The sequence below is a fragment of the Bos mutus genome, chromosome 3, assembly GCF_027580195.1.
Source record: "Bos mutus isolate GX-2022 chromosome 3, NWIPB_WYAK_1.1, whole genome shotgun sequence".
NCBI lineage: Eukaryota > Metazoa > Chordata > Mammalia > Artiodactyla > Bovidae > Bos > Bos mutus.
The window spans coordinates 115,429,568-115,451,919 of NC_091619.1; the positions used below are offsets into that span (position 1 = coordinate 115,429,568).

General features: G+C 49.6%; 1 protein-coding gene across 3 annotated transcripts in view; it reads left to right on the plus strand.

Annotated features, from left to right (window-relative positions):
• Positions 1–22,352, plus strand: part of TRAF3IP1 (TRAF3 interacting protein 1) — a 60,057-nt gene that overhangs the window by 20,040 nt on the left and 17,665 nt on the right. For all 3 annotated transcript variants that reach the window (XM_070368621.1, XM_070368619.1, XM_070368620.1), the window contains 6 exons: positions 2,202–2,222; positions 3,267–3,351; positions 3,742–3,825; positions 5,965–6,088; positions 6,279–6,315; positions 8,886–8,962. In XM_070368621.1, the coding sequence (XP_070224722.1) occupies positions 2,202–2,222; positions 3,267–3,351; positions 3,742–3,825; positions 5,965–6,088; positions 6,279–6,315; positions 8,886–8,962 (428 nt within the window). The remainder of the gene's footprint in view (positions 1–2,201; positions 2,223–3,266; positions 3,352–3,741; positions 3,826–5,964; positions 6,089–6,278; positions 6,316–8,885; positions 8,963–22,352) is intronic.

The window sequence follows — 22,352 nt, forward strand, 5'->3', positions numbered from 1 at the left end:
CCAGGCCTCTGACCCTGCCGAGGCCCAGCCCCTTGTCATCCACACTCAGGACTGAACATGGCTGGTGACTCGCTCTTGCCTGTTTGATAAACTAGAGGAGAGCGTCCTAGTCCTAGCCTGAGGGCAGCAGACCTCCCTGAGTCCTGAGTTCCTTCTGAGTCCAGAAGTGTCAGGGTGACCCAGGGACAAGCCTTAGTTGCTGCTGGGGGTCCCGGAGGCCGGGCTGCAGCCCCAGGTTTCCCATCCAAAGAGGACTTCCCAGCAGCTCAGAGGCCGTCTCCACTCTAACTTTTCTGTGATGTTCTCTGTCTCAAGCCCTCCCCCACTAGGGTTCTGCTTTCAAGCATGATTTTTTTTCCTCAGCATTAAAAAAAAAAAATTGTAGTAAAGTTATACATTCAGTAATTGCTTTTTTTAAAAAAAAAAAGGTTTTTTATTGGAGTACAGTTGCTTTGCAATGGTGTGTTAGTTTCCGCTGTACAGCACAGTGAACCAGCGTACGAGCACACACATCCCCCGTTTTTTGGACCACAGTGCACTTCTTCAGGCCCTGGAGGTCCTGCTGGGCATGGAGGGGCACCCTGCCCGCTGCCCCCATGTCGTGCCCCAGCGCCATTCTCGGCGCAGGTGTCGGGGCCGTGGGGGTGTGGGCAGGTGAGGGCTGGTGTTTGCCAGCCTGTTCAGCAGAAAGTGTCTGTTGGAGGCCTGCGGTGCGCTCAGCCCTCGGGCAGAGAGCGCCTGAGTGAGCTGAACTGGCAGACACTGCAGCAGATGCTCTGGGTGGTCTGCGGGGAGCCTTCACACCGGGGTCAGGGAGGGCCTTGGGGCCTCGGGGCGGGGCAGGGGCGGAAGCTGGGGCCAGTGGCCTTATTGCGAATTTGGAGACAGGACGCTGATGCCGTTTTTAGGGGTGAGGGCTTCAGGATGCTCAGATCGTGTGGGAAGTGTAGCGCGTGGTCCAGAGGCCAGACTGGCCCCAGCTGTGGGGCGATGGGGAGGGACAGAGCAGTGGGGTTGCCTGGAGGCGTGTGGATGCCTGAGGGCGGATGCGCCCGAAGGCGGGGCTGGCGGCCTTGACTGGGGCTGGGAGCCCGGTGGTGGGGGCCGGCCAGGGACGAGGGAGGAAGGCAGAGGGGGCCTTGGCCTGGGCGTTGGGGATGGAGGCTGGGTGGTGCAGGCGAAGCCCAGGGCCAGGGGCGTCTGTGAGGCAGGGCGCCGAGCTGTGCTGGGGGCAGGCCGCTCTGTGTGTGCAGTGCCCGGGGTCAGCTCGGGACTCTGCTGCCCTCGGAGCCCCCCGAGGCCCACAGCCCCTTATGGCTCTGAAGAAGGCCCGGGGCCGTGGTGTCGGGGCCTCGGGGGCAAGGCAGCTCTCGCAGTCTCTTCCCTAACACCCAGTGCATCCTCCCCGGCGGCCCCGTCTTCCAGACTGCCCTCTGCAGGGCTGGCCTCTGGGAGGCAGGTGTCCAAGGCCCAAGGCCGGGCCCCTGCACCCCCAGAGCCGGCCCCTTTGGGGCAGCGTGTCTGTGGCTCTGACCTTGGTGTCCACAGGCCGCTTTTGCGGTCTGGCCTTCCCCATGTTTAAGCGTGTGTCCTCCGGGTCACCTGGCCATCCCTGGGGGTGTCTGTTCTTGTCCTGCATCCAGGGAGCTTTGGCTCTTCTGCGCACGTGTTCGTGCGTTGTAAGAGTGTAGCACAGGGGCTGTCCTGGGTCCACCCACCGTACGGCGCTTCCCTCCTTGGTTGTGGCCTCGGCCGTCACGTTTGTCCCCATCGCGTGGCACTTGAAGGAAAAGTCCCGGGTGCCAAGTGCCGAGGCGGGCTGCTGGGGGCAGACGCCCCGATGGGAAGACACCTGCGGCCGACTTATGTGACACGGGCCCGTTTGCCTGCGCCTGGCTCTGTCACCTCCCGCCTCTGTGCCCGTCACCCGTCTCTGTGACTGATATGCTTTCTCCTCATTCCTATCTCCTGTTTTCAAGTAATGACATATTATGATTCATGGTTTTGTTTGTCTGTCTCTCTCTAAAAATAAAACAGTGGCATTAGGAAGCTGGAAAAAAGACTATGAGGAAATGACCATTTTTCTTCTAATGGACATCCAAAGTTATTACTAATATATTTTTCTCAAATCCTGTTCTGATCATTAAATATACTGAAGTTTCCTGACAGAAATTGATTCTCTGATGTGCTTTTTTTTTTAGGTGACTGTCCTAGCGATGCAGGTAAGTAATGGCCTTAAGTAAATCTGTTTGGTATAAATTGTGTCCGTGTGTACAGATACTAACGTGCGCTCTCGGATTTTTGCTTTATATGCTGTGTTAGTGAAAGCAGCTTAAGGAAACATAGCCACCAATTAAGATTTAACTTTTTATGTTTTAAAAGAATGCATTTCAGGAATTTTTTCTTGAGTATAAATTATATTTCCAATAATCAAATTCTGGTTTTACTATTTTCTAACATATTAAGCACTTTCACTTTAAATAGTAGGGTAAATTTAATTGTGTTAATAGTTTGGGTTTACTGTTTACTGATTAAATCTTTATCAAAATGAACACAACTTTATTCAGATTATAAAAATATTATGGAACAGAGCCAAAATAAAAAAAACTTTAAAAATGCAGAATAATATGAAGAAAATGAAAAGCACTGGTAATCCCAGTGCTCGTAACTTGAATGAATGTCCTTCTAGACCCCCATCTATGCTATGTAATTATTAGATACATTACCCACCCCACTGTCTGTGCCTGGAGAATCCCGTGGACAGAGGAGCCTGGCGGGCTGCCGTCCGTGGGGTCACAGAGAGTAGGACACGACTGAGCGCAGCTCGCTGTTGATGATGCGTGTATTAACACGATGACGTTTCATACGAGCGTGTGACGCGGGGCCAAACTGCAGTTCCCCGTCTCCCGGTGTCTGTCCCTGCGGCGAGCGATGCCTGAGCATCTTGACGCGTGCGTGTTTACACGTGTGTGTCTGCTTCTGTCCTTGGCCTGTGTTTTCCTTTCAGTTAAACTGCTGACTTGACACACCTACCTGCTGAATTCCGATTTCTTGAGAAGTTGACCCAGTTGTATTTCGAGTCTGCCTGTGTCCCCACACCTCCCCCAGATTTAGATGCCAAGTGTCTGTTTTAATTTCATCAGAATGATGAGAAGATTTTCATTCATGTTTGTCATTGTTTTGATGGCTGTCTCTTCACACGTTTACTTGTTGTTGTTTTTTTTTCCCCCTTTGTGAACTTGCTGATGGGCCGGCCGCCCGTCCAGAAGGAGAAGTTGGAGCTCCTGGCCAGGAGAAGAGCGAGGCGCCCGAGAACCCCGAGCCGCCCGGCGAGCCCCCCGCGGCGGTCAGGTCCGTGCGCCCAGTCCCGCCCCCGCCTCTCCGTGCTGCCCCAGCTCCTGTGCTGCTTGAGCTCCACGGTTTGTTCAGAGAAAGCGAAGCCCGCTTAGTGTCCTGGTACCTGAGGCGCGCCTGACCGCTGTGGAGCATCTCGGAGCCTGAGGGAGGCTCGTGCTCACGGCTGCGTCCGTCACGGGCTTGACTCCTGGTAGTTGTGTGTACCTCTTGTTACCTTAACGAGATGAGGAGGTGGGTGCCTTAGACTTGTCAGGTTAGTGGGACGCTCTTAGTATCCTGCAGACCATGTCCTAACCGGCAGGCTGAGGGTGGCCTGGAGGTTGGCATTAGCGTTGGTGTTCCTCCGTCCGCTGAAATGCACAAGTGTTCTGTGTCTCTTTTCAGGAGGATACCTCGGCCCGGGAGCGCACGGCCCGCGCCTCCCCGGGTCCGACGGCAGGAGAGTGTGGAGGCGCTGACCACGGACAGGTGGGGCCCCAGGCAGCCACGCCGCTGTCTCGGCACCGGGAGTTGGGGAGGGGCTTCCCCAGCACGGGGGTGGGGGGTCGCTGGCGGGGGCGGCACACAGGCTGAGGCGGAGGCGCAGCACCTGGGGGGCCCTGACCTCTAAGCACGGGCCAGACCGCCTCCACACAGGGGTTCGTGCTCTGCAATCACGTCTTTGCCACTACGGGGAAAGTGTATGCCTTCCATCTCCAGATAAGAGGATTTTCTGAGCATAAAAACAGTCGGGGGTCGGCGGGGGAATGGGATAAAAGAATTTAAAGGCTTAATTGCACAAAAATTAGAAACAAAAGATACAAAGTCGTGAGCAGTATAAAGACAGGCCACATGCAGGGCTTCGTAAATGTTACGGATCTCCCTGTGGATCCAGTGTGGACACAGCACAAAACATCACAGCGAAGGAACAGGAGGAGAACGGGCTGGCCGGAGGGGCTCCAGCCGGGTTGGGAGGCAGGGCCTGGAGGAGGCGTGGGTGTGTCTTTTAAGCCTTGTTGGCCAGGGAAGCGGAGGAATGAGGCAGCAGGTGGTGGTGGGAAGGCCTGAGAGAAGTTAGAGAGTTCTGTTTTCAAGGTGAGACAAGCAGCGAGTTTCTCTGGTGGTGGGGATGGTCCAGTTGGGAGGGGAGACGGGAGGCCGGGTGGTGTGGGTTGGGGGCGGGCTGTTGGGGGAATGGCGGGCGTGTGGAGGGACTGGCCTCACGGAGCAGGGGCTGGTGGGCGGGTGAGGTCCTGGGTGGTGAGCTCCTGGCTCTTTGTCTTTCTCCTGAGCTGATGGTGAGTCTGGGGATGGAAGCTCAGGGCTCAGAGGAAAGAGAGGAGGGCCTGGTGCCCAGACTGGACCAGGGCCGAGGTCCTCGTTTGGGGCCGCCCCTGGGGACTTTTTGTGGCATCGGGACTGGGGCGTACGTGGAGACAAGGCGCCCGGCGTCCAGCTGGGCGCAGGGCCAGGGTGCTGCTGAGCCTCCTACAGAGGACAGGCCGCCCACCCCAGAGGCCCGCAGAGCGAGGAGAGGCAGGGTGTGTTCACGGGCTCCCCCAGGGCACGAGGTGAAGGGTCCAGTCAGCCTCGAGTGGACTGTTCTCCAGCCAGAGATGGGAAGACTCTGGGGTGGGGTGGGGTGGTCACAGAGCAGGGGCTTGGATTCGGGGCTGAGCGTCTGCTGTCCGCGGCGGTGACCAGGTCCCGCCGTAGGCCTGTGGCTGAGAGAGGGATGCGGGAGCATGTGGGGGCCCCAGAGCCCAGCGACTAGGCGGGGCCTTTCTAGCACTGGGAACCCCCCAGAGTTAAGGTAGCAGCCCGGAGCGCAGCATGAGCCCTGGGGCTGGCTGGTGAGGACCATCAGGGCTGGGGTCGAGGGCGAGAGCGCTGGTTCTCAGAGAAGCTCAGTCCGTTCCGTTCAGTCGCTCATCCTGTCCAACTCTTTGCAACCCCATGGATAGCAGCACGCCAGGCTTCCCTGTCTGTCACTAACTCCCAGAGCTTGCTCAAACTCATGTCCGTTGAATTGGTGATGCCATCCAGCCATCTCATTCTCTGTCAAATGACAGACAACATTCATCTGTTGTCAGAGAAGCTCAGACAACACGAAATTTAGAGCTGGCCGATTTCAGGGAGCGTAGCTAGAAGCCAGGGAAAGCACAGGGAAAACCACGCCCTCGCCTGCACCTGGAGAGTGGAGGCCTGGAGGCAGCGGTGCTGGAGGGCTCGGGAGGCCCGGCTCCCCAGGGCACAGAGGGGAGGATGGGGCCAGAGTGGAGGCCTGGAGGGGCAGCGGCTGCCTGAGGGCTCGGGAGGCCTGGCTCCCCAGGGCACAGGGGGAGGATGGGGCCAGGGGGGAGACCTGGAGGGGCAGCGGCTGCCTGAGGGCTCCGGGAGGCCCGGCTCCCCAGGGCACAGGGGGAAGATGGGGCCAGAGCGGAGGCCTGGAGGGCCAGCAGCTGCCTGAGGGCTCCGGGAGGCCCGGCTCCCCAGGGCACAGGGGGGAGGATGGGGCCAGGGGGGAGACTTGGGGAGGACTGGGCACACAGTTCCAGACGCCTGGGGTTGATGGGGGCGCGTGGTCGGGAGAAGGTTTCTAATGGAACCCAGTTTCTCTTCGTTTAGGACGGGGAGCGGTAAAACCGTGTCCAACGTGATCACCGAGTCGCAGAACTCTGACAACGAGGACGATGATCAGTTTGTGGTGGAAGCCGCCCCGCAGCTCCCCGAAATGTCAGAGCTCGAAATGGTGGGTGAAGCGCCACACGCCGGGCCGAGTCCTCCCGCCCTGAGATCTGTGTGCACAGAGTTCTCTGAAGTTTCAGTTAGTTTTCCGCCCTCTTTAACCCGGTCCCTCCCCTGATGAGATCCACGCGGGCATGGTCTTGGGATCTCAGCAAGCCTGAGCCTCCGTTTTCTCTGTTTTCTCTCCCACTCAGGCCCAGGCGGTGGAACTGGAGGAAGACGAGAAGCACGGTGAGTCGTGGGCCGCTGCGTGTGTCCCGGGGTGTGCCCTCTGTGCTCTGAAAGGGCCTGGTGACGTGAGCTTGGTCTGCCGCGGTTTGCCCAGGGGTCTGAGTAGCAGTAAAGAGGATGCCGTGGGCACCGATGCCTCCTTGGTGTGTGGTTCATCCTGGGGACGTTGGAAGCCACTGGGGGTGGGGGCAGGACCTGGAGGTCAGCAGTGGGCAGCTGTGGAGATGACATCCCTTCTTACCCACACAGTTAGACCATGGGATTGGAGGACTCCTGAGGTCCCCTCCAGATCGACAGTTCCGTAATACTGTTTTCTTCCCAAGCAGCGTCTTCTTTTTTTTTTGCCGGCCACACCACGAGGCAAATGGGGTCTTAGTGCCCCATCGGGGATTGAACCCCTGCTCCCTGTGTTGGGAGTGCAGCGTCTTCGCCCCTGTACCACGAGGCAGGTCCCCACAGTGTCTTCTTTTAGTTGAAACGTTTGTGAAGGCTGAGAGAGTAGTCTGGTGACCCTGGGCTAGCATGCAGCTCTTGCAGTGAGCGGTCGTCTTGTCTTACCTCCGTCTCCACCCAAGGTGACCCCCCACTCCCCACACTTTTCAGGTCCTGGAGAGCATCGTTTCTGCTGTAAATGTGTGTGGTTTTTTTTTTTTTTTAAGAATAATGCCCATATTTCTATTATTGCCTATAAAAAGCAGTCATTCCTGCCTTTTATATCATCTAGTGCTTGTTTTTCCCCAGTTGTTTTGTGTTTGTTTCCTAGTTCTTTGAGTCAGAATCCAGGTAAGGTCCCTGTGTTTGCAGCTGACTGATCTAACTCTGAATTCTCTCTGTAGGATCCCCCTCCCACCCCATCCCACTTGTGATTTATCTGCTGAAGAGGCTGGTTGCTTGTCCTTTAAGGTTCCTCACGGTTGGGTGCTGCTTGTTACCCACCGTTGTCGTGGGTTTTTTTTCTCACGTTCCTCTGTTCCTATGAATTGGTTCTAGAGACCTGGTCAGATTCGGTTTGCTTGGACGAGAGCAGGCGGTGGTGGTGGTGTTGGCTCTTGGTCACGCCTGCTGTCTCTGTGCCCAGACGTGGGTCTCACTCTGTTACTCCGTGGGGGTTGTGGGGGGTGGCCTTCTCGTCCCCACCCCCCAGCGCATTTTGGTTGGCGACTCCACCTTGTCAGGCTTTCCCTCCCCTGGTGTTTGCTGCTCCACGCTCCCCCTTTATTGATGGGTTTTCCTCACAGGGCATTTGTCTCCTGGCACCTTGAGCGCTGACTGATGAGGGCTGTGCTGGTGGTGATGGTGGTTTTGATGTCGTTCTGACGTCACGGCTTTAACGCGCTTGATGCGTTTTGCTTCAGTCCACCTAAGTTTTCTCCGTGTCCTCTGCCCGTGTTTGCCCAGTAGACTCTGAGGCTTCCTGGTTTCTGGTGGGACAAAGGTTTTAGGCTCTTTTGTGTACTTCCTTCCTGCCCCGTATCTCCAAGGAGCCTGGTCGCACGTCACTTTTGGGTTGGTTATTGCATCTAGGGGTTTTCTTACTTTTTCCTAAGAAAGTCAAATCCTGAGTTCATGTAGGTATTTTCACTTTAGACTTATGATTTATGTTTTCCCCAAGTTCTTTGATTTGTCCGTGGACATCTCTGCTCGTGCCAGCAATTCTGGCTCCCAACACTTGCAGCTGTGTGTTTCTTTATCCTGTGTTTCACACACTCAGTGATTTTCAACTGCACTGCCAGTGGTTAACCGGAGTGGGGAATGGCAGCCCCCTCCCGTGTTCTTGCCTGGAGAATCCCATGGACAGAGGAACCCAGTGTTCTTGCCTGGAGAATCCCATGGACAGAGGAACCCAGTATTCTTGCCTGGAGAATCCCATGGACAGAGGAACCCAGTATTCTTGCCTGGAGAATCCCATGGACAGAGGGACCTGGCGGGCTACAGTCCACGGGGTCGCTGAGAGTCGGACATGACTGAGCGACTGAGCACAGACAGCAGCAGTGGCTAACACCCGTGTGCCTACTGAGGACACGTCAGGGTGTTCCTGGCAGATCTGATTGCCTTCTGGTTCTTAGTAGCCGCCCCCTTAGGGAGCACAGCCAATGGCTCTGTTTTTAAGTGGTAAAATAACTCTTCTCTGTTAGGTTATACATACCAATATGATACTGCTACGTTTATAGTTTTCTTTTGCTTTCGATCTTTAGGGTTTAAAATTTTTGATTTAATTTTGGTTTATTAATGTAAAATAGTCACATGGTTCCAAGGTCAAACGTGCCAAACAAGGTATATTCAAATGATTTTTCATATGGTATTTATCTCATGACTAATCCTTTTTTAAAAAAATAATAAAAAAAGAGTTGATGCTCTTTCTCCAATATAAAGAAATATTAGTACTTAGTCTAAAACAGGCTGAAAGAGTCGCTTTGCTTTTTTATCTTGTAAAGAGTATTTGAAGCTGTTTCAGTATAGAAAGAGAAAGAATCTTAGCATTCATTCCTCCTCACCCCACCCGCACTTAGAGTAAGCTGGCTCCTTAGGGCAGAGAACTGCTTTAACATTAAACCACTGATTTCCAACAGGAGGACTTGTCAAAAAAATTCTGGAGACTAAGAAAGATTATGAGAAGTTGCAGCAGTCATCCAGACCTGGAGAGAAGGTAACGAAATGACTTCTGTACACACTGGCATTTAGCCTCTGTTTCACACATTTGCCTTCAAAGACTAGGTGCACCCTTTAGATCCTGTGACTATCGGTGACGTCAGTGGACATGTTTACAAGCCTCCCCCCGCTGCCCCCTAGTTGGCAGGAGAGATGACGCGGGGCTCTGGGGCCCTAATGTCGCTCCTCTGCACCCACGTCTAGTCCCGTCCTGGGTGGGGTGGTGGCCTCCCTCGGCCTGCGCTGACCCCGTGCCGACCCCTTCCTGCCCGGCCCGCCCCTTCTCCCTGCGCAGTGGGGGCAGGCAGGCTATCCATCTGCGCGACCCCAGCTGGTGACAGAGCGGGAGTCTGGGAAGTTTTCAGATCTGACTTGAGCACATGTGCCGTCTGTGTCTGGTCTCCCAGCTGCCTCCCTTCCAGGTGTATGGCTTGGCTCTGTTAGGACCCCTGCCTCCCTCCCTCCAGCCCCTGCCCTGGGGCGCGTGACGCGGGGTGAATACCTGCAGCCCAGGTGGTGAGCCTCAGATGCCACCAAGAGCTTTCCATCTTAACGCCTCAAAAAATAAGAATAAATCTTCACTTCTGGGGTTTTTTAACGTAAGTTTCTGGGTTTCTTAGCTTTGTCAGGAGCCAATAATCCAGTAAGTTTATATGCAGACACTCACGCAGCCGTTTCTCTTTCCTTCTAGTTGGATTAACGGTTATTTATTTTAGATAATTCTGCTTAATATATCCTGGTTTGTCACGAAGATCTGGCCTGAAGCAGCTGCAAGGAGACCTGTAGGGCTGAAACCCCCCGTTAGAGGGAGCCCCTCGCACCAGTAACAGGAGGAGAGCGCGGTCGCCCGCTCTTCTCACAGGGGAAAGGCCCTTTCTGCCGTCCGCGGTCTGTTGCTGTGGACTTTCCCTGGGTCGTCGTCCTTCTCGTGAGCCTGCGGAGCTGTCCGCTGTCCCGGCAGTGTTTGTGCAGACCTGTCGGAAACCTCCAGTGTGTGCCTCAGGCTGTTACTGTAGGTAACCTTTGAAGCTTCAGTTGGTTTAAATTTTATAGCTCTTTGTTTTTATGCAAAGCACACTAGGCCTGTGTTTCGGTTTCCTCTGAAAGTAAATTTCAGATGGGTAGGTCTCTTGCCTTCCGAACATAAAAGGGAAAAAATTCCTTTGTTCGGTGAACATTCGCTGCTTTGAAAAGTATAGTTAGTGAGCGTTTTTAAAGTTGGGGGTGAAAAAAAAAGAAAAAAAAATAAAGTTGGGGATGATGTGTATTATAGTTGGGTGGGAAAACCCAGCAAGTTTTTCTGCTTTTTTTCTTTGGTATGTTATAGACGTCACATTTACATTTATTTAACTTCTAAAATATCTTAATTAGATTTTATAAAAATAAATGAAAATGTGTAGGAAAAGCTGAAGTCCTTTCTGGGCTTGCTTCAGTCCTGTTCTCACTAGGGCAGCCACTAAGATGGATTCAGTGTGATGCCTCCTTCCTGTGGGTTTGGAACCTCAGCTTGTCGCTTGCAGCTTTCTTCAGCTTGGAGTTTCTGAGACCCTGCCTGTTTTGATGCCTGTAGGTCTAGTTTATTCATTTTAATTGATGAATGGTATTCCAGTGTTTGTTAGTAATCAGTTCCTTCACTGATGGGCACTTCGGGTTTTCCAGCCTTTCGCTGTTGTGCAGGGCGCTTCCGTGGGCTCCTTTGCGTGTGTCCTGGCACATAAGAGCCAGTGTTGGTCTCCAGCAGTGATCAGCAGATGTTTTCTGTAAAAGGCCAGACAGTAAATACTTGAGGCTTGAGAGCCACACGGTGTCTGCCGCAGCTTCTCAGCTCTGCTGATGCCTCCACAGGCAGCTGTTGCGTAGACACTGGTGCGTGACGGCGTGTCTGCGTCCCCATAAAGCTGTATCACAACAGCAGGACCTGGCCTCGGCCTGTGGTTTGCGCCCCCCGCCCCCACTCTTGAGGCAGTGCCAGAACTGGAATCTCTCTGCCAGAACACGGGCAGGGCTTCAGTTTCACCAGGCTCCATGGAGGCTTTGCTGACTTGTTCTCTCAGTGGAATGAAAGTCCCTGTTTTCACACATCTCTGCGGCCAGAGCTGATAATGAACATGCCCACGGCCCTCAGAAGTGGCCTGTGTCCTCCGTCACCCGTTTCCTCCCTCCACCCTGCCATCCCCAGCAACCGTTCACCTTCCTTCTGTTGCTGTAGTTTAGTTTGATTTCCCAGAATTGTATGTGAATGGACTCATTTGGCATACACTCTTTATTGGGTCTGGTTCCTTTTACTGGCCACGATTATTCTGCAGCGTGTCCATGTCGCAGTGTGTGTCGACACCTCACTTCTCTCACCGCCGAATGGATGAACTGTGCTGTGCTTACCCTTTTATCAACCAGGGAGCATTTGGGTTGCTTCTAGTTTGGGATGATTCCAGATAAAGCTGCTGTGGACAAGTCTGTGTGGACAAGTACCTTCGTCCAGCTGGGTAAACAGTTACGAGGGGACTGCTGGGTTGTGTGGTAAATGTGTGTTCAGCGTTTAAAAAAAACTGCCAGGCTGTTTTCCAGAGTGGTTGCACCACTTACCTTCTGACCAGCAGTTGAGTTCCAGTTCCTCCACGTCCTCATCAGCACTTGATACAGTCAGTTTCTAAAAATGTCTTGTGGTTTTGATTTGCATTTTCTTAGTTGCTGATGATATTAAATATCTTTTCTTTGCTTATTTTCCATTCTTATATCTTCTTTGGTAAAGTGTCCACATTTTTTTTTGCCCCTTTGAAAGTTAGGCTGGTTGTATTCTTACTGTTGAGTTCTGAGAATCCTTCATATATTCTGGACATAAGACTCTTATCAGATACGGTGCATAAATGTTTTCTTCTAGTCCAGGGCTTGTTTTTTCCTTCGCTTAAAAGTGTCTTTCAAACAGCAGAAGTTTAAAGTTTTAAAGCAGTCGAACGTTGGTGTTGTATCCCAGAAGTCTTGCCAAACCCTCGGTCACAGAGGTTTCTTCTTATATTTTCTGGAGATTTTATAGTTTAGGTTTTATATTTTGAGTTGATTTTTGTATAGAATGCAAGGTATGGATTGAAGCTTATTTATTTTTGCATATGGTAACCAGATGTTTCAGCATCATTTGTTAAATTGTCATACTTAGCAATTTTTCCTGGCCTATCAGAGGGCTGTGCAACTGAATCTTTTTGTTTCTTTTTATTAATATAAATTCGCATTTGCCGTCGCTTCCTCTGTGCTAGGGCCACTTTGTGTTCATTGCTGTGGTCCTCACGTCAACCCTCTGATGTTGGTTCAGTCACTCCACTGCTAGTTCCTTCTCTTCTCGCTGTTTTCTTAGTATCGGAGCCTCTGAGTTGCTAGCTTTTCTGTTCTCTCAAACTAATCCTTTAGACTATTTAGTGGAATAATGTGCACCACTTCAGCTTTCATTATATTTGGTCAGATCTTCGTTGCTAAGGGGTCTGTGAAGTAACCCCTTAATTCCAGGCATCCATGTGCTTAGCTAGCAATGAGAGGTTCCATTATACAGAGGTTCCATCGTACAAACCAAAACTTGCCAGATTTTCTCACTGCCTGGCATGGGCAGAAAATGACAGTTTTGCAAGGCACTTGGGTTAAATGGTGGAGGCCGCCTGCCTGGCTAAGGGCTGAGGGTTCTGGAACTGGCACATCTACCACATGTGGGCTGCTCACAGGGCAGGAAGCTTTGCTATTAAGAAGGGAGATCAGTACGACTCTACCTCAATTAACAACAAATAAACCAAAACCCCACTAAAAGAAGAAAAGAAGGGTGAGCAGGCACAGGAGCCAGCCAGGAGTCCCTTCCACAGTGTTTCTCTAGGAAATTGCTTATTTCATGCCCATTTTACAAAGTCATGGCAAAAAGATGCTTCAAGATACTTTGTGATTTAAGAAATTGGTCTATAGTTATAGTTCTTCTTTCCAAAAATTTTGTGTTTTTTTTGCTTTGATAAGACTTTGAAAAAACTATTGAAAGAGACACTGTAGCAAAGAATTAGCTTTAGGTTCTGTAGGTACTGACTTCTGTTTTCCTTTCACTGATTTCTACTCTCTTCTTCCTCTTAATTTCTTCAGGTGTTTACTTTTTCTAGCCTCTTGAGTAAAAGACACTTAACTCATTTGTTTTTAGTCTTCGTCATCTTCAACAAATATATTTAAGACTATACATCTCCCTTTAAGCATGTTTTATCCTTAAATTAAAATTTTTTAAATACTAAAAACTCCTTGAATTTTAGTATAAAGTAGTTGGTTGTTATTTCTTCTTTAGCACATGAGCTATTTGGGAGTTTGGTTTTTAGCTTTTAAACACAGAGATTTTTTTATTTAAGTTTATTTTTTAAATTTCCCAATATCTAGTATTACCGTATTTTCAAAGAACGTGGTTTCTGTGATGTTGATTATTTGGAATGGAGACTTTCTTTGTGGCCTAGTTTGTGGTCGGTTATTATAAATGTTGCTTTCATGGCTGTAGAGTATGTCTTCTTTTTCTCTTTGGGGTCGGTCCACACTTCAGCGTACACTGTGGATTTCATGGAGAGGCGATTGAAAGACTGTCTATTTGTAGGCCATATCTACCTGTGGTCACTCTTGATTTATATGTATTAATCATAATATTAATTGTTTATCTTTTCCAGCTCATTCAAAAATTCAAATAGTGTTTTCTCTGCTCTCACATAGCTTGTAGTGTGCCCTGAGTTTCGGTACTTTGTACTTTTTTGGAGGGAGTGTTTTTTTCCAATGCTAAGGAAATACATATTTGTAATCTGGGCATCTCTCCAGCCTGTCTTTGAAGTTGTGTTGGAAGAAAAGCCCTTTCTTATTGTGCTAATGGACTTGAGGAATACATTATGGAATAAATATGTGAGTCGGATTGCTTTGAGCATTTTTCTCCTCATCCGGACTTACTTGCTCTCTTTTCAAGAGGAAATATAAACTTTGTTAATAGAAAGATATTGGCTCATGCCAAGCATTTTTTTTCCTTCAAATTTATGAAGCTTTTGAAAAAACAGCTAGAAAAGCAGTTTTACTACAGTGTTTTTTATGCTTTAAAAGTGCTTGCTTTTCAAGCTTTATAAATGAAGATGCTTTGGAGTAATAACAGCGGTGTCAAAGACTCACTCACTCTAAAGCACTGTTTAAAGATTTCTCACTCCTAATTTCTCAGTCTCCTTTTATAGAATCTTCTCTTGGGTGCTATTTTTTTTTTTTTTTCATTTTATATCTGTTCTGTGACTGTAAACTTCAGCTGCTTTCTTTTTCATTTAAATTCTTTATATTGAAATAGGCTCAGAGAGTCTCCTTCTCTTTGTAGATTTCCTTCTCTTCATTTATTTAAAGTTTTGGTGGGTTCTCTTCATCTTCTTGGTCACATGAACCACGTGCTGTACTGGGGCTGCTAGAAGTCATCCATCCCCACAGACCAGAACCTGCGTGTGTGCCGAAATGGACCTCCAGATGTTGTTTTGGTGCCCTTCTGAAGGAAAGCAGTCATAAGGGCCCGTGTAACACCCACCTGTCAGTACAGATTGTGGGTGACTGTCTCCAAGAAGCTCTTGTCTGGGAATTTGAGAACCTCTCATATTGTGAAATGGCTCTTGATGGATAAAATGACTATATCACAAACATGTTACATTTTAATGGTAATAAACAGAATATAGCTAACAATAATCACCTAAACACTTACACAGAAGTCAGGGGTTCGGGTCATACACTCGCTTTGGTGATCTGAATAGATCTGAAATAGTCATTTCTTACTTTGGTGGCTAGATGGTGCAATTTCATTACAGATTCCGTAACCCTGTTAGGAAAATGCGGTTCCACATCCTCGCTAACTGAAGTTCTGTACCTGACAGTCGTGTTTTTCGTTTGGAAGTTTATGGTCCTGGTCTTATTGGATGTTCTTATACTAGGAATATTGTTCCCATTTAAATTGCTGTGATAGAGATAAAAGGGACATGTGCTGCGATATGTCTAGACTGATGAGACTTTTAATAGCTGAACTGGGAAACCACTGAAATTCATTTTAATCATGAAGAGTTATAGGGCTTTTGTATTTATTTATTTAGAAATAAGCTGATAGTTTTATGTTTTCTAATACACAGGCTGGAGAGTCTGGATTTTGGATATAAAATTGAATTGTCACCACAAAATCATCAACAGTATTGCTTCAGAATATTTACAGATATATGCCTTGGTTATATTATAGACCACAGAAATGATTTGTTGTTGCTCAGTGGCTGAGTCGTCTCCGACTCTTTACAAGCCCATGAACTGCAGGGCACCAGGCTTCCCTGTCCTTTACCATCTCCTGGAGTTTCCCTCCTCCTGCCTGGGCCGGCCCGCTGGTCCCTGCGGCGCAGCACGGGGCAGCCTCGCGGGCGGGCGTCTCTGCGGGTCAGGGGTGACAGAGGCAGAGCCGTGGTCCCGCTCATGTCCCGTAATCTCAGCACTGCGCTCAGAGCCCCGCCCGGTACCACAGACCACGTGCACTGGGCCCTCTGCACCCGTGGGTTCCGAACCCAGGGATCCAGCCAGCCTCAGACGGAAGATATCTGGAGGGAGAAGTGATTCCAGAAAGTTCCAAAAAGCAAAACTTAAATTTGCGGTGCTGGCAACTGTTTATGTAGCATTTACACTGTATTCCAGGGCTTCCCTGGTGGCTCAGATGGTAAAGCGTCTGCCTACAATGGGAGAGACCTGGGTTCAATCCCTGGGTCGGGAAGATCCCCTGGAGAAGGGAATGGCGACCCACTCCAGTATTCTTGCCTGGGAAATCCCATGGGTGGAGGAGGCTGGTAGGCTACAGTCCATGGGGTTGCAAAGAGTCAGACACAAACGAGCAACTTCACTTCTTTCTAAGGTCATCTGAAATATGATGTCTCTTCCTGCCAAAACCATGACATGCTTTTAGAAGAAAACAAACAACCTGGGTCAGTAAAATTTAAGTCCTTTATTCCTCTGAATGGGATTTAGCAGTAAATAATATAATACAGGGTAGGCCTGGACCATGGAAATAGCCTGTATTTGATATTATAAATACCGTATTTATAATTCAGTATTATAAATAATCTAGAGGTGATTTAGGCAGCCCACTCCAGGACTCTTGCCTGGAAAATCCCATGGACGGAGGAGCCTGGTGGGCTGCAATCCTTGGGGTCGCTAAGAGTCGGGCACGACTGAGCGACTTCACTTTCACTTTTCACTTTCATGCATTGGAGAAGGAAATGGCAACCCACTCCAGTGTTCTTGCCTGGAGAATCCCAGGGACGGGGGAGCCTGGTGGGCTGCCGTCTATGGGGTCGCACAGAGTCGGACACGACTGAAGTGACTTAGCATAGCATAGCATTAGAGGTGATTTAAAGTATATGAGGGGATGTGCTAGGTTATGCAAATACTTTCACGTTTTATATAAGGGACTTGAGCATCTGAAGACTTTGAGGTGTGTACGGGGCCCTGAACCCATCCCCAAATGCCCGGGGAGCCCGCACTGCTGAGGGACTTGGTCTGGGTGACTGTGTCCTTGGCCGAGGTCTCCCGCCCCAGGCCCAGGTGCCAGCTCTCCCAGCCCCTCCTGGGCAGAGCTTGTGCGCGGCCTGGGGACCCATCCCAGGCTCACCAGAAGCCGCCCGCCCTGCAGGGGCAGGGCCTGTGCTGCGTGCATGAAGCAGAGCCACTCGTTCCCTCTAGAGCCGTTTGAATCCCGAGGTCCTGTAATTACTCATCTTCCCTTGAAACAAAAAGGTGTATTTCCCGGCAGCTATTCTTATTCTTAGTTATTTTTGTCCTCCCTAAAACATGCCTAATCTGTGGTTACTGTTTTAGGTGAGAAACACTTTTAGTTTTCTGGCCCCATCTCTTTATTGTTCCTTCTGACTTGAAAACAAAGCAGCTCCCTGGGAAGCGCTGTTGCTGGAGGAAACAGACCTGGATGCACGAGTTAGGTTTTCCCGAGTTTTTTATGTAATCCGGGTTGAATGGCTGTCTTGGAGGGACTGAGATAGAGTATGGCCCAAGGGTGCAGCTCTGGCTCTGTCTCCGGGGTCCAGGTCACAGGGATGTTTCAGAGTCAAGGAAAACTAAAAAGGCTTGGCATTAAAATGCTTCGATTTCTTACTTTATAGCAGCAGTGCGTGTACAATTTTTCATATTGCAGCACTATCAAGGTTTTCTGATCAAAGTCTCCAGAACGTTCCTTCTGGCCAAAGACCCCTCCCACCAGGTGGAACCCTTTGATGACTGATAAAGCCTTTCCGTCTTCCTGTTGTCACAGAGGCCAAGACGGACGGCCACTTAGTGGAGGGCTTGTGTAATGTCAGGGCTTTGCTCTACGTAAGCTATAAATTTCAGAGAATATTCTTAAATCCCTTAAAGAGAGAAAAGATGTTAAAGCAGCAATGTGTTTATTTTAGACGTTGCTATTTATAAATTATTTACAAATAAAATACACTGTGTCTTAAGACTCTTTCAAGTATACTCCATACATGTTATAAAAGGTTTATTTGTTAGGTTTTGGTACTCAGGAGTAATTTCCACATATTAATAGTTTGGGTTTCTCGGTAGCTTTAAAAAGCTTGATTGTGCTACAAGTAGGGTCATTTGCAGTGAAAAATGATGGATGATTATATTGTAATAGTAACAGCCGAGTAAAGCAAAGCAAATGGCTTTTAAACAATTTTAAAAGCTACTTGTGAAGAAAAGCAGATTTAGAAGCAGGTCAACCATTTAAGGTTGTGAGGGGCGCTGTTGAGAACTTTCAGATGCTTCAGAGACGACCGACGGGGGAGTGTCGTGTGAGAAAGGAGCGTGTGTCGTGGTCCTCCCGCTCGGGACCCCTGCCCCACTCCCGCACTGGTCCTCTGGTGAGTCTCGGCTTCACCTCTAGCCCCCGGGGCAGTGAAGCCGGCTCGGGTTCCAGGGAAGGAAGGCCTTCTGCGAAGCCCGTCCTGGAAGTGGTGGCCGTGATCACCAGGTCCCAGAGCTGGTGGGCTTCTGTTAATGTGCCAGACCCCGAACACATGCCTGTATGGGGCCACAGTGAGTGTCACAGGACTCTTGCACTTGGAGAAAAGTTGCATATAAGGGACAAAGAAATTCTGTACTCTGAGAACAGATTGCAGGTATCACCCCCAGATAACATTCCTGAACAGTTTCTCTGAACAGGGCCATTCTCCATCCCTGCAGCAGGACCACCCCACCCTGCCCAGGAAGTGAGGGGACACCTCCTCAGCATCGTGGCCATCCTGGGTGGGGACTGCCCAGAAGGGAGGCCTGCTCTTCTCGCCGTGTCCCGTCACGTGGCACGTGTCTCATCTGTCCCGTTACGGCTGCTGCGCCCTTGGGTGTCTTCTCCACTGCCCCGTTACTCTCTGTAATTCATGCTGCACGGTGGGGAGGTACTTCCCAACCCCATAGGTATCCCGTTCTTCTGTAATTCATGCTGCACGGTGGGGAGGTACTTCCCAACCCCATAGGTATCCCGTTCTTCACTAATTTTCAGTTTGATTCTTTATGTCACTGTGTGCTCACCACGGTTTCCAACTTTATTCTATCATTATTTTTACACTCAAATTGCCTCTGATTCGGCCAGTGGGGCTCCTTCAGATAGGCTCCTGTGCCCCTTCATTCTGCCCGTGTTGTTCCTGGAGCCCTTCCTTACTCTCTGGCCCACCAGAACGTCATAGGCTTTTCCTGTGCTGTCCCAGCCCTGGCGTGAGCCGTTTCCTCCTGGCTCCTTTCAGTGGAGGATGGTATTTAGAAACCACGGTCTGCTCCCTAGGGGTGCTCACTGCTTTTCAAGTGTTTCTTCTCTCAGGCCCTCTCGTTGGTCAGAGCTACAGATGAGAAGTGTGTGTGAGTGTTAATGTGTACACACACGGCAGGGTTTATTCCTCGTGTGTGTGTGTGCGCGCGCCAGCTTTTCCCCTTTCTGTATTTTCATTTCCCTTCTCCAACAATGTGAAACCTGGCTCTCATTGTCCTTCATAGATGAACCCATAACGTGAATCCCCCTTGTATGTAACCCATCTCCCACTGCTGCTGTTACCCCTGGCTATGTGGCTTCACCCATCTGGGCTCCAGTGACCGTCATTGGAACACCAGGGTGGCCGCTCCCCTGCGGGTGGGCTCCCGGTCACTCCTGGACTAGACCGTCCCTGCATGGGTGCCTTCTCTGCACAGTCAGTTCTGGTTATTCATTTCTTTTAAATTATCAAGCTTATTGCAAAGAAGCTTTTGATAGAATCCGTTTAAATGTCTGCTTTGTTTGTAGTTTGGTTTTGTTCTTCTTTTAAAGTTAGTAGTACTACTTGCTTGTGCTTCTCTGTTTATCCAGAAATTTGTCCGTCAGTCTCTTAAAGCACCAGCTTGTCTCTTCGTTCTCCTTCTCACTGAGCCCCCCAGTTTTCTTTATCTCCTGCCTCTGTTCGTTGGGTTTATTCTGTTGTTGCTTTAAATTAAGCTGGACCCTTGTTGCCCTTGTTTTTGTTGTCGTTCAGTCGCTCAGTCGTGTCTGACTCTCTGTGACCCCACGGACTGCAGCACACCAGGCTTCCCTGTCCATCACCAACTCCTGGGGCTTCTAAACTCACGTCCATCGAGTCGGTGATGTCATCCAAACATCTCATCCTCTGTCGTCCCCTTCTCCTCCTGCCTTCAATCTTTCCCAGCATCTTTTGGGTCTTTTCCAATGTTTTGGCTCTTCACATCAGGTGGACAAAGTATTCCTTCCAAAAGCATATTCAGGGTTGATTTCTTTTAGGATTGACTGGTTTGCTGTCCTTGCATTCCAAGGGACTCTCGAGTCTTTGCCAGTGCCACAATTTGAAGGCATCAATTTTTTGGTGCTCAGCCTTTTTTATTGTCCAGCTCTCACATCCACACATGACTGCTGGGAAAACCATAGCTTTGTCTATACGGACCTTTGTAGGCAAAGTGATGTCCCTGCTTTTTAATACACTGTCTAGGTTTGACATTGCTTTTCTTCCAAGGAGCAAACATCTGTTAATTTCGCGACTGCAGTCTCTGTTCACAGTGATTTTGGAGCCCAAGAAAATAAAGTCTGTCCGTTTCCATTGTTTCCCCACCTCTTTGCTGTGAAGTGATGGAACTGGATGCCTTGATTTTAGTTTTTTGAATGTTGAGTTTTAAGCTAGCTTTTTCACGCTCCTCTTTCACCTTCATCAAGAGGCTCTTTATTTCCTCTTTGTTTTCTGCCATAAAAGTGGTGTCATCTGCATATCTGAGGTTACTGATATTTCTCCCGGCAATCTTGATTCCAGCTTGTGCTTCACCCAGCCCCGCATTTCACGTGATGTACTCTGCATAGAAGTTAAATAAGCAGGCTGACACTATACAGCCTTGACGTACTCCTTTCCCAATTTGGAATCAGTCCGTTGTTCCATGTCTGGTTCTAACTAGCTTCTTGACCTTGACCTTGATTCCTACAGTTACTGGTTTTTACTTAGCCTCTTTTTAACCTTAATGTTAACTTGTTTTATGATGATAAGTTATCTGGTTTTAAAAGTCAGTGTTCATTCGTTCATCAGCCACTTCATTCATCCCATGCCACATCCTGGCCACTGCTCTAGGTGTCTCATCAGAAACGGATGCTAACTGTTATCAGATATCTTTTGGCAGCTGTTGAGATGATCACATATCAATAGAGTTCCTGATGTTGAGCAGTTCTTACATTTCTAAAATGATCTTTGCTTTGTTGTTCAGTCGTGTCTTTGCTTGCTCATAGATAATTATCTGTCGCCTACAAAACTATATTCACTTTACTGATATTTTCAAATGGAAATTTATATCTGTGTTCCAGTGAAATTAACCTGGAGTGTCTGTGCTCCTCCCATACACGGGGCTCAGCTCGCCACCCCTACCCCGGGAAGCCCCAGGAGGAACTCTGGGACAGCTGCCCCAGGGCTCTCAGTGATGTCCCAGAGCTGAGGTCTGTCCCTCTGTGCTTGCTTGAGTTTTGTCCGTGGGAGGCAGGCGGGGCGGCGGTCTGGAGGGTACTGTAGGGGCCTCCTCCTCCCCGGATTTGTGCAGGTGGCCTTGGCTGCGGCTATCTGAAGGCGATCCCAGCTTGGTGGGCCATATCAGGACCTGTCAATAGAAAGCCCCCAATCGGGTCCCTGCCCACATGTCCCCTCTTCAGAGGGGCGTTGCCTGTCTGCTGGCTACACTGGTCCTCCATGCAGCCATCACCCACCAGTCTCTGGCCCGACTATTCTCTTCCTGACATCAGTCGCCATGAAGAATGCAGGAACTGTAGGGTAAGACTTGTCGAATTCTAGGGTGTATCTTTGGGTTGACTTTTGGTTGCTGGAGGCACAACTAATAATGAGTCCCAGCTTGAGCCCAACCTCACCATGATGTCTACATCCACGCTCCTGCCTCAGGGGTTTGTGGGACCCCACTTCCTGTATTTGAATGTCCTTTGCTCTTCCTGTCCTTGGGCACACTCCTTATGTTCATTGCTAATTCTGTGAAGTTCATTTACTGCTGAGATCTCTGATATTCTGGCTGCTTCCAATTACAGGTCTTAATTCTTCTCCAGCTCACATGCCAACCAGGAAATCCACTGGGTTCCCATTGCCCAGTAATGGCCTTTTGGGATTAATGATTAATTTGGCTGTGATTGTTTTATCTGATATCTTTGGAGCTGTGGTCTGAATTTAGAAGTACAAATATATAAAAATGAAACTGGAGCCAAACTTGTAAGAAAAGATGGGAGCAATAGGCTCAATGGAAAAAATGATAAATATTTTAGAAGAATTTAAAATGGCGGATTCTGCTAGTTAAGAGAGGGATGGAAAGGAAAAGCAAAATAATTTAATAATCCTAATGCGTGTTGCCAGCCATGATTGGGGAGAGAGAAAAATACTTTTAAAGTGTATTTTTAAACTTAGGTTCATTCGCTGCCACTGCCTGTATCATGGGAGGCAATTGTAAATCATAAAGCACGTGAACTTCAGAACCTTGTATCCTTTGAAATTTACTTAAGGTGCATCTGCTCAGAGCAGTCTGTGCATGAGACCCATCCAGAGAGAGTTTGTTAGATACGGGTGCTGGGTCTGCCCCAGACCCACGGGTTGGTCTTTGGCCAGGATGCCGGGGTGGATGTGTTTGAAACATTCTCAGCTGATTCAGAGGCACAGCCGGGAACACGACGGTACCTTTGAGCTTCTGCTCCAGGTGGTCACTCGCCCCTGGGGGCGTGAGGTGGGGCTGCTTAAACTGTGCTTCCGGTACCTGCCACAAGGGCTCAGAAGGCCCGGGGCCTTCACGCTTGGGGAGGAAGGAGCCCTCCACTGCCCCCATCCTCCTGGACCTGGCTCATGTGGGGTGGAGCTGGGAGC